Source organism: Myotis lucifugus, unplaced genomic scaffold, assembly GCF_000147115.1.
Source record: "Myotis lucifugus unplaced genomic scaffold, Myoluc2.0 scaffold_121, whole genome shotgun sequence".
NCBI classification, from domain to species: Eukaryota; Metazoa; Chordata; class Mammalia; order Chiroptera; family Vespertilionidae; genus Myotis; species Myotis lucifugus.
The window spans coordinates 2,127,312-2,139,792 of NW_005871169.1; the positions used below are offsets into that span (position 1 = coordinate 2,127,312).

At 42.1% G+C, this 12,481-nt stretch overlaps 1 protein-coding gene across 8 annotated transcripts in view; it reads right to left on the bottom strand.

Moving 5' to 3' along the window:
• The window catches only part of STAM (signal transducing adaptor molecule), a 69,274-nt gene extending 57,715 nt beyond the window's left edge, over positions 1-11,559 (bottom strand). For 2 of the 8 annotated variants that reach the window (XM_023758069.1, XM_006093731.3), the window contains exon 1: positions 10,338-11,549. Coding sequence is in view for 5 of the 8 variants with exons in the window: in XM_006093731.3 (XP_006093793.1) it covers positions 10,338-10,377 (40 nt within the window). In the remaining 3 variants the exon portion in view is untranslated. Of the gene's footprint in view, positions 1-10,337 lie in introns of all 8 variants that reach the window. The other 6 variants (XM_023758065.1, XM_023758066.1, XM_023758063.1 and 3 more) reach the window with 6 other exon arrangements.
• Positions 11,560-12,481: the final 922 nt, after the last annotated feature.

Below are 12,481 nucleotides of genomic sequence, written 5' to 3' on the forward strand. Positions count from 1 at the left end.
TCAGTTATTAAACATTTATCGGCACAACATTGACCACATTGGTGGTGGTGGTGGTCTTGTCAGAATGTGTTATATTATGCAGATGAAAATCTATTTAAACAGATTTGATGTAGATATTTTCAAAGATGGAAGAATTGTCCCTGTCAATTATTTTAGTTGATTCATATCTTCACTAATTGTCATCATTACAAAGTTTTCAGTCCCCATATGGATTGCTGGATATAATACGTCATGCACTGTCCCTGTCTTTTGTAGCCTTTTTTACCTTAAGGACTCTAGTTTTCCATTTATATGTTTAAGTACCAACCTTACTGGCTTAAAAATGTAAGCTTTTAACACTGCTCTCTCTGTTCCATATCCTTCCGATGAAAAGTGGAGTTGGGTTGCAGCTCAGGAGAGAAATTCAGAAGGGGAATATTAAAGTAATGACTGCAGTACGAGAAGAGGGAACCTATTTCCCTGGCCACAGGCACTGGCGCCCTGGACCACAGGGCTGGCAGCTTCTCCGGGTGGCTGCAGCCTGGGACCTCGGGGGGTGGCTTGTCCATCTCCTGGGCTGCAGCCAGCGCAGGCACTGGCACCTGGACCAAAGGTGAGCGGCTTCTTCTTCTGGTGGCTTCTTCTTCTTCTGTGCTTCCAGGGAGGGCAGTCAGTTATGTGTATATGTGTATGCATGCAAACTTAGGCGTGTACACGTGTGTATGTGGAAATCTGCTGGGCAAGTCAAAACCATAGAAGAGTTGCCCCCTATCTCTTGAATCTTCCAGAGATATCCCCCACTTTTTTATTCTATCACTACTGGAGACTCAGTATTTGCAGCCAGCCAGCCAGTGACTCTCTCAGTGTCTATTTCTGACTTCTTCTTTCCCTGTCTGTCTTCCAACCCCTAATCATATTTCCACCTGGATGCATCATTTTTACTCCCAATATGCTGTATAGAGAAGGAGTCAGGATGCTGTCTTCCCATGAATAGTACTCAGTAACAAACCAATTGCATTTTAGTTGGGCAATGCCCCTACCCACCCTTCAAATCCCTTCCACCATGCATTTCTGTTTCCCTTTTTGTTTGTTGGATTGTTCTGCTGCTCTTTCTCCTCACCCCACCACCCTTGGATCGTAATGTAAAATTCTTTTACCATGTCAAGAAATTATTAAAAATACAGGTACTTTGAAAAAAAAAATACAGGTACTTCTCCGAACACCGGCCGGGAGGGGGCGGGGGGGGGGGGGGCAAGGGAAGAAGCGGCTGCTGCAGGCGCCTCTTCCCTGGCCCCCTCCTGGTTTTCCGGGGAATGAACCCCGGGCGGGGGGGGGGCCAAGGAAAAAAAGGCCGCTGGGGTCCCCCTCTTTCCTGGCCCCCCCCAGGTTTTCTGAACACCCACTGGGGGGGGGGGAAAAGGGGGCCCGGGTCTCCCAATCCGGGGCGGGGGGGCGGGGAAAAGGAGCCCCCCGGGGAACCTTTTCCCCGGCCACCAGGTCTTGGCTGCTGGCAGGGGTTTCGAACACCGGCCTTCCCCTTTTGGCTCCCATGAATGTCATCTTTGTTGGCGGTTAACCGCCATCTTTGTTGGCAGTTAATTTGCCCGGGCTGGGGGGACCCCCCTCGGAAGCGTAGTGAAGGTACGGTCAATTACCATGTTTGTCTATTATTAGATAGGATATCAACTCCAAATGAAATTGTTCTAATTGAGGAGTCTCATAGTCCTACCCCATTGACCCTCAGCCCCTCTGAAGCCCAAGAAGGCTCAGTGTGTCATCCTAAACAATATCCTCCAGGCTAACATTTACTACTTCTTAGAAAAGGGAAGCAAGTTACTACTTTGATCTGTAATGCCTTTGTAATTAATTCATCATCCTACTAACTGGTAGCCAAGCAGACTTTTTTAAAAGCATAGTGCATTTTTTCAAAAAAGAACATACTTAAATCTTAAAACCCATCACTTTATTTAAAAGCATAACTGTTATGCTTATTAAAACTTAATATTAAAAAGGTAATAACTAGAAATTACAGAACTATGTCTGATCAAATATAAGTTACCTATTATCATAACTAAGTATGATCTTACTGTTCCCAAATTAGGTCATATCCAGGAGTGTCTAGTATAGTCATTAACAGATGATATGCTGAACACTCATGAACTATCTTCGTTATTTTCCTATGCATAAACAGTATCAGTATCCGACTCAAGCATACATATACAGACAGATCAGAAATGCAACCCATTCAGAGCTCTAAATCCATTCATATCATTTACTGATACTGCCTCAAGGTCAACAAGCAGAATTCTTCTCAGTTATAATACAAATATTTTTTAAATCAGAAGAATATAAACTACTTGCAGCAGTTCAACCTGGTTTTGTGAATAGCAAATGAAGTCAAAACTATTTACTCTCTAAGACCCTCAAAACAGGGTTTGTGGGAAAAGGAAAAGTGACAACAAAAACAGACTTGCTTCTAAAGAATTCAAAACTTCTTAATGATCCCATTTCATCCTCAGATTATCCTTACACAAATACTCAATAAGAGATTGATCAATTTGTCCAGCAATACCCAGAAGATAACATACACAGCCTCGTTTAAATTTCAATAGCCTCAATGGATTGGAGAACTTTTTTCTGATAAGCAGCTTGCTTCTTTTGACTTTATCAAAATTTATGACTGTCAAAAGATTTAGGGAGGTGAGAAATGCTTATAGGAAAAAGATTTTCAATCAGCTTAGAGATGCTTTTCAAAAATGATCAATGAAGAAAGCAAGTCTTAAACTGTCCTCTTTTTGGGATTATGAAAATCAATTTTTCAGAAATGTTTCAGCAAATTCCCTGTACCTCCTGACCACTGGAAATCGTATCTACAAAGAAAAGCAATCTGAAGCTCTACTAATCAGAAAGAGGTAGGCATCAAAAGAGAAATGAAAGAGAAGAGCACAAAAGAGAAATGAAAACTTAAAAGCATTAGAAAGAATCGCTTACAGGAAAGGGAAAATAGGAAAAGAAACAATGAGGATAATTTCTTAACCCAGTGGATAGCAGACCTTTAACACATCTGTATGCTTAATTTTATCTGAGTATCTTTTTGTTTTCTCCTGAGTATCTTTTGACAGCAACTGGTACCACCCCTCAGAATCCAAGTAGTATCCACAGACACCACAATTATTCCTAACTTTATAAGAGGAGCTAAAATGTAACTATTGATTATTATATGCCAGGTAATGTGCTAACTGCTTTACATGCAAAGGCCCCTTAAACTGACCCTAATAAAGACTAATTAATAGAAGGGTTGTCAGGACAGAGGATCCACACCTGGAAAAACAATAGTATAAAGCCAACAAGGAAAGAACTACACCTTGAGGAAAAGTAGTGGAAGGTGAGGCTGATGAGGTAAAAAGGAGCCAATCTATTAGGAAGATAAAGCATCCAGACTACACACAGCAACACCAGAATCCGTGAGGGCATATTCAGTGTGCCTGCCACACAGAAGACAGTATATACCTGTTGTTTAGAATGTAGAGAATTACAACTACAGAAGTCAAGAACAACCTGCAGATTCTTGACATATGTATCTGACTAAGTAAACTAAGGAACCAGTCATCAGAACAGAAAAGCACACTAGAGAAGAAAAGTTTAAGTATGATTTTGAGCATGCTGAATTTAAGATATTTGAAGCATACTCAATTCCAGTAAAGAGAATGTCAGTGTTTTTGTAAGTATTCCTCATAACAACTCCATGAGGTAAATATTTTTATCCCTATTTACAAAGGTGGAAAATGAACTCATGGGGTTCTATACTTGCCTAAGTCCATACTTTGCCCACTTACTAAGAGCAAATGCTTCAGCTGCAATTTAAACCCAAAGCCATATAGATCAACTAGAGGGCCGCTGCACAAAATTCGTGCATTTGGGAGGGTGGGGCCTTTCAGCCTGCCCTGCGCCCAGTCCAGGAGCCCTCAGGGGATGTCCAACTGACAGCTTAGGCCCGATCCGCGGGGAGCGGGGCATAAGCCGTCAGTTGGACATCCTCAGTGCTGCCGCGGAGGCAGGAGAGGCTCCCGCCACCGCTGCTGTGCTTGCCAGCCATGAGCCTGGCTTCTGGCTGAGCGGCACTCCCCCTGTGAGAGCACACTGACCACCAGGGGGCAGCTCCTGCATTGAGCGTTTGTCCCTTGGTGGTCAGTGCACGTCATGGCGACCAGTCATTCTGCAGTTCGGGTCATTTGCATATTAGCCTTTTATTATATAGGATGGAACAGAACAGAGAACCCAGAAATAGACCCAAGACATTACAGTCAACTAATATTTGACAAAGGAGGCAAGAGCATACAATGGAGTGAAGAAAGTCTCCAATAAATAGTGTTGGGAAAATTGGACAGATACATGCAAAAAAGTGAAACTAGACCACCACCTTACACCATACACAACAATAAACTCAAAACGACAATGAAGTATCACTTCACACCTGTCAGAATGGCTACCATCAACAGATCAACAAATGACAAGTGCTGGTGAGGATGTGTAGAAAAAAGAACCCTAGTACACTGCTGGTGGAAATGCAAACTGGTGCAGCCATTATAGAAAACAGTATGGAGTTTCCTCAAAAAATTACATATGGATCTGCCATTTAACCCAGTGATCACACTTCTAGGAATACATCCTAAGAAACTTGAACCACCAATCAGAAAGAATGTATGCACCCTTATGTTCATAGCAGCACAATTTACAACAGCTAAGATCTGGAAACAGCCCAAGTGCCCATCAGTAGATGAGTGGATAAAAGAGCTGTGGTACATTTATATCCTGGAATACTATGCAGCAGTAAAAAAGTAGAATCTCTTACTCTTTGAGATAGCATGGAGGGACCTGGAGAGTATCATGCTATGTGAAATAAGTCAGTCAGAGAAAAACAAGTATCACATGATTGCACTCGTATGTGGAACCTATGTAAGAAAATAAACTGATGAACGGAGTGGATCCAGAGACATGGAAGCATGGAACAGAGTGCAGAATCTCAGAGGGAAGGTGGGGGAGGGTAGATGGGAGGGAGGTAATCAACCAAAGACCTGGTATGCATACATGCATAACCCATGGACACAGACAATAAGGTGCTGAAGGTCTGGGGCAGGGGGTGGGGGGAGGGAGATTGGAGGAGGCTAATGGGGGAAAAAGGAGGACATATGTAATACTGTCACCAATAAAGAATTATAAAAAAGAAAAAACAAAAACCCAAAGCCCAAGGTCCTTCCATTACACCATACTGCAAGAGAATGGGACATTAATATTTATGAAGATTAATCTGGCTGTGGTTTATGACAGAGTGGACTAAGCAAAACAAAGGAAAAACATGTCCAACTGTAGGATACGAACTGGTCCAAAATAATCTGACGAGTAATGCAAATGTACTATTATAAAAACAAAACTTGATGATTTAGCAGAAGCAGGGGAATGATTCAAAATGCCTCTTGGGTTTCAAGTCAAACTAACTAGAACATTAAAAAACTACTAAATAATGGCTGAAGAACCAGACTAGGAAAGGTAAGTTCAATTTTCTGATAGATTTATATTTTTAGGTGATAACAAAACACTAAATAGAAATACAAGACTGGTGCCTGGCTGGTATGGCTCAATGGTTGAGCAGCAACCTAGGCACCAAGAAGCTACCAGCTGGATTCCTGGTCAGGGCACATGCCCAGGGTTTCCGGCTTGATCCCGGCAGGGGGCATGCAGGAAGCAGCCAATCAATTAACACTTATGTTTCTAATGGCTATCCCTCTCTCTCTCAAATCAATTAAAAAAAAAAAACACCACACATATTTAGAAATACGAGACTGCAGATCTATGATAAATAGTTATTGAGTGCTTACTATGTTCTGTCCCTAAGGTACTGGGCATAGAAATGAAAAGTCCTTAGAAGAGGATAAAGGGGGAATAAATGGTGATAGGAGGAGGCTTGACTTGGGGTGGTGAACACACAAATAATATACAGATGATGAACTACAGAATTGTACACCTGAAACCTGTATAATTTTATTAAACAATGTCACCTCAATAACTTCAATAAAAGGGTTAAAAAAAAGTTCTTATCCTTATGGGGTTTATATTCCATACAGTCAATCAATCAATCAATCAATCAATGTAGTTGAATACTGCAAAATAATAAGATGGAACAAGAAAACAGTGAGTTGGTAAAGATTAATGTTTTTTTGCAGAAGGCAGTTAGAGAAAGCCTCCCTTATAAATTGTTTTGAACAGTCTTGAATGATGTGATTGAAGACCTTCAAATACCCGAGGGAAGAATATCCCTGGGAAAGCACACAGCACAAGATAGATACAAAGGCAGTAATGAGCTTAGAGTATTCAGACCCAAGAGGCTTAGATGAAAGTGAGTGTGTGGGGATCAAAATCACATCAGATAGAGGAAGGAGTCAGATTGGGTACCACAATAAGGAATTGCATTTCCTTGTAAGTGGGATGGGAAGCTACTGGAGAATGCTGAGCAGGTGACATTATCTGACATTTTTCAAAGATCACTGAGCTTTGTAGATGAGAACTGATTATATGGGGTAAGAGTGGTAGCAAAGAAAGCCTAATAAAAAGCTTTTGCCATAGTCTATGAAAGAAGTCATGATGACTGGAGTAAAATAATAGTGGTGAGGCAAGGAGAAGTGATGAGATTCTGGATACATTTTAAAGTAGAGCCCAGGCCACTGTGGCTCAGTTGGATGGAGCATCGTCTCGACACCAAAAGGTCATGGGCTTGATTCCAGGTCAGGACACTTACCCAGATTGGGGGTCAGGGTATGTACAAGAGGCAACCAATGTTTCTCTTTGTCTCTCTCTCTCTTTCTCTCTCTCTCTCTCTCTCTCTCTCTCTCCCTTTCTCTCTCTCTAGTAAAACAATTACAAAATATATCCTCAGGTGATTTAAAAAAAAAAGTTGCCCAGCCGGCGTAGCTCAGTGGTTGAGCATCAACCTAGAAACCAGGAGGTCACAGTTCGATTCCCAGTCAGGGCACATTGTCCTGACAGAATGGATGTGGAGTGTGAAAGAAAATGAAGAATCATTGATGACTCCTAGACAATAGAGATGAGTGACAGGAAATATCAATGATGCCATCTACTGAAATAGGTAATGATGAAGGAATGAGTAGAACTATTACTATCTCTATATTCCATATTAAAGAAAACTGAGGCACAGAGTATCTAAGCAACTAGACCAAAGTCACACTGTTGGTAAGCAGCAAACCTGGGAAATGAATTCAGGCAGTGTAGCTCCAGAATCTGAATTCTTAAAGCTAAGCTAAACTGCCTCCTAAGACTCAAAGGGAACAAAATTTGAAAGAAGGTCTAGATCTGAGCTCCAGGTTCAGTTCAACATTTGGGAGTCACAAAAAGGATAAACCAAAAAAGTCTTAAAAAGGACTTAAAGCAGAAAATCAGAAAAAGTTTGGTGTACTGGAAACCAACTGAATAAAATATATCAAAGAGGAATGCTAAGAGATAACAACAAAAAAATGGACTAGGAATTGACTGTTGACTATTGAATTTGGCAAGATGGAAGTCACTAGGGACTTGGAAATAAAAGCTTGATGGAATGAGTTATATTTATAATTCAAGAGTTGAACTTCACAAGAAATATCCAAAATGAGATCCACTTATTCAGTAACTGTTTACTGAATGTTTATTAGTATCAGACACACTGCATGCTGGGAACATCATAGTGAACAAAACAAAAATCCCTGTCCTCGTGGAGCTTACATTCTGATAACACATCTAGACATTTCTTCAAGGGAAAAGCTATTGCCAGTATTTTGCTTCTTTATATAAAATGCTATATTACATAAATCGGTTCATGAATTCCTTATTCACCATTTCAGTTTATGAATAAAGTAGAAGATAATTTTTAAGTACAGATGTATACTAATGTTAAATGGTAAATAATTATATCAAGTGATTTAGTGAGAGGACTTTAATACCACTGACATACTCAGTTAAATGTATTCTACATACTATATTCTACATGCTATCCTAGTAAAATATTTAACATAGGAGTCTATAGGACTCTGTCCAAGGATTATTTACTGGGAGTCTCTGACAGGTCTTCTTAGATAACTTTTCATGATATTTTGATACATGGATCATGAGAAGAGAATATGATTCAAATGCCCAAACCTGACTAACTTTAAAAAGTAAGCTTTTCTGTAGCAAAACAATGTTCCTATACTCAGGAAACTTACTATCTGGCAAGCTCACATGACACATTCTCAATTCAACAAATATTAAGCACTTATTATGTAATTAAATAATTAAGGGGCATAAAAAAAATGCCAAATAATTTGGTAAAGATAAACGGTGTTGCAGGAATTTTGAAAAGAGTGGAGATTATGGTGAGTTAGAGCAGTTCTCAACTGGGAGCTATTTTGTGGTCCTGAGGAACATTTAGCAATTTTTGGAAATCTTTTAAATCATGACTGGGGAAGGGAGGTGCCACTGGCATCTAGTGGGTATTTGTCGGGGATGCTTACATTGCACAGAATAGAACGAACACACACACATACACCAAAGACATTTATCTGGTCCAAACCATCATACTGTTGTTACTGAAAAACCCTAGGATAGAGTAATCAAGAAACAATCCCTGAGCTGGCCTTTCATCATGAGGACATGTAGAAAGGTAGAAGAAATAAAAGACGCAAACATATCAAGGCAAGAAGGAGCCTGCTTTGAACTGGCTGCTGTAGGTGCTGAGAAAGGTTTTGACATTAAGAAATTTATCTGATCGCAATGAAAATGTGCATTAAAAGAGTCAGTAGGATATAAAAGTGAACTGGAAGCTAGATTATAAAACAACTAGACAAAGGTACTGGAAACGAAAGCAGCAGTTATTAAGAAATTGTTTTACTTGGAGCATTTGCCCTAGAAATTAATGTAATAATTTGTAAAACTACTTAAAGGGCAGCAACCATGTCTTATCAGTATCTCAATTTCTTAAGTCACTGAACAGTGTCCTGTAAATAGTGTGTGCTAAGTGCTTACTAGATTAAATGCGATTTTCCAATGAATTATTTACAAGTATTATTGGTGAACTCTAAAGTTCCATCCACTGTATTTAGGACATTCATTTAAACTTGAACCAAAAAAAAAAGCCATCATTTAGGTGACTACTATATAAAGGCACTGCAGTAGGCACTTACACATATTATTTAACCATGAAGAAAATGTGTTTTTCTCTCTTTAAAGATGAGGATACTGGGGCCCAAAGAGCTGAAGTGACTTGCCCTTGATTTCACGCAGCTAGGAAGTGGCAGATGTAAGATTTAACCCTCTTCTGGCCTTCCCCCAAATCTCCAAGCTTCAGTGATAGGCTGTGAGGAAGGGTTAAAAAAGCAAAACCTGCCGAAACCGGTTTGGCTCAGTGGATAGAGCGTCGGCCTGCGGACTGAAGGGTCCCAGGTTCGATTCCGGTTAAGGGCATGTACCTGGGTTGCGGGCACATCCCCAGTGGGAGATGTGCAGGAGGCAGCTGATCGATGTTTCTCTCTCATCGATGTTTCTAACTCTCTCTCTCCCTTCCTCTCTGTAAAAAATCAATAAAAAAATATATTTAAAAAAAAAAAAGCAAAACCTGACACCCACCATTCACCACGAAAATACAGAGGCAACTCCACTCACAGCTGTCCTTCACGTTTCTTTACTACAATAACTGCAGTCAGATCACCCCAAAATTCTCTCCTCGAAAACTCCAACTTGTGCAGTTAATGCCCTTAAGCCAGAAGAAGATAAACAAAAGCGAACCTGTTGAATCGGTATGGCCGGTCGGTACCTACTGCCAGTGATTCAGAAAAACAAAAGGGGGGAGGGGCGTTTTAAATCCCAAACAAACCGGCGCTCTCAGATCCACGGTCCGCGCCCCCACTTCCAGCAGCTCGGGTCCTCCATTCGGCCTCAGCTGTGGCCGCGAGTCCCACTTGGAGCGCGGACTCAGCATCCCCCCCGAGCCGAGGCGCCCCTCCCCGGCCCTCCCAGCTCGCTTCTCCCAGCAGCTCGGTCCCAGCACCAGATGCCACGCCAGCTGTTCCTCCCGAGCTCTCTCCACCGCAACCCTTCGGGCCAGTCTTTCCAAACCCACGGTCCCAGCTCAAGGCCCATTCCGCGGGCTCCCTGCGTCCCATCTTCTTTCAAAGAGGATGCGCCCAGCCCGCGACCTCCTCCGAACTCTTAAGGTTGGAGCCTCGTGTAAGGGGGACGGCCTGGCCTGGCCCCGGGGTCCAGAGCGTCCGCAGGGAGCGGGCAGAGTGGGGCTGCAGTCCGGGGGGCAGTGCGCCGGGAGCGGCAGAAGCACTTACCGACATCCTGATCGAAGGGATTAGTGGCAAAGAGAGGCATCTCCACTGCGTGCCGAGGTGTCCGCAGGGACTCCCCGTCGACACCACGGGAGTCAGGGTGCGGCGGAGGAAGGAGGACCCCTCAGGCAAAAACAGCGACTGACACGGACCCTACGGGGTCCGCGACAGGCTACCGTCTCACCAAACCCCCAACAACGGCGGCGGCGGCAGCAGCGACAGCGGCGGCCACGGCTAAGGAGCCCAGAATGGCCCCCGCGTGGAGCCTGTCGGGAATCGGGGTGACCTCAGCGCTGCCTGCCCAGAACCTGCCCAGAAACTGCCCCTCCAAAACAGGTCCAACCAAAGCGTCCCCTCCACCCGACTTCTCCTTTGATTAATCATACAGGAGAGTGGCAATAATGCCTGCGTTTTCTTCTTGTGCCTTGGCTGGCAGTCTGCGGGGGACGGGGTCCTCCAGGCGCGCGGAAGCCGACTAACAATCCCAGGAGTGATACGGCTGGGAAAGAAAAGGGGTCGCGTTTGTGTTGAGCGAGACCCCTTTTCCCCCTTTCGGTTGGTGGTCCTAACTTTGTAGTTCCCTTTGGAGGGGGATGGGAACGTCTGCATTTGGAGTCAGCAAGGTAGAGAGGCTATGAGTAATTTGCTGTCCGAGGGGACAAGCTTGCTTGGATGAAGTCATGTGAGCTGGACGGCTGGGCTGGAATCCCAGGAGAGGGGAGTGTCGGGCGCTCCCGGGAGAGGGCTGAGGTCTCGCTGGCACCTTCCCCAGAGTCTCCCCGAACGCCCGGCTGCAGAATCCCTGGAAAACGCTTCTAGTTGGGCGTGGGTGGGTACTGACTAACTGTGCAGTCACTAGGCAGCTGTGCTGGTTGGAAAATAAGTGTCATAACCCAAGAATGCCCCCCTAAACCGAGCAAAAAAGAAAACTGAAAAATGGGACTAGAAATTGATTAGTGATTCCTAACCACTTAAAATGTTTACTTACTAATTTCACTAACGTTTATTTAACAAATGTCGAAATTTTAAGGAGCATCCGCTAGATGTTGCGTCCCATTTGGAACAAACAGCATCTTGCAGGAGAACTGAAATTAGGTACATTATGTCCAAAAATAGAGCACTTCCAAATGTAGCATGTAAACAAATGTTTGCAAAATGTCAGCAACAGTATTAGTAGTGGTGTACGAAGAGTGCTTACAAACATCCATTAAGAATGAAGTTCCATTTCTAAAAGTGAAAATGCAAATTAAAGTAGCATTTGGATACATATTTGTCATTCAGACATAGAATTAGAAATGTGGAATCATACATTCACACTGTTGAATTAAGTGTAAATTAATATATTCCTCCTCAAGGAAATATTTGGAAGTATGTAACCAAAGCCTTTAAAAATGTGAACACCTTTGTACCCAGCAATTCTACTTTTTGAAATTTATCCTAAAGACATCCTTTAAGAACATGAGCCAAGATATTCATAACAACATTGCATATATTACCAAGCATTGATCACCACTAAAATGTCCAATATTAAGAGATGAGACAAATTACTTCACTTCTTGGGGCCCCAGTTTCCTCTTCTGTAAGAAACAGGAGAAATAATAGGGTTGTGAAGATCAAGTGGATTAATACCAGTGAAACCCTTAGTTGAGTAGCATATAGTAAATATTAAATAAGTATAAGCAATAGTTATAATTAGTATTGGTCCAGTAAATACAGTAGACACGCTGTACTAGTAAAAACTCCACAGCTATTAAAAGTGATAATATAGATCTATCTTTACATAGAATGACATCTAAATACATAAGGTTTTAAAAGCAGGTTACAAAACCATGCAGAATTACAAAATAACCCAGATTTTTTAAGTCTGAAAGGAAATACATGAGAATATTATTACATGATCCTCTCTGAGTGATAAGATTTGGGTTGGTTTTTAGTTTTCTATGCAGTTTGTGTTTTTCAAATATTTTAATGATGAGCCAACTTTCTTTCAAAAGCAGAAAAAAATGAAAACATAATGTAAAAAAATGTGGTACATTTGTAACACTGGTTCTTAACATTTTGAGGAGCCAGTGCCAAAAGCTTACTTGTGTTTCATTCTGGCAGTATAAAATTCGTCCTAAACATCATTATTGGTGTGTGAACCAGAG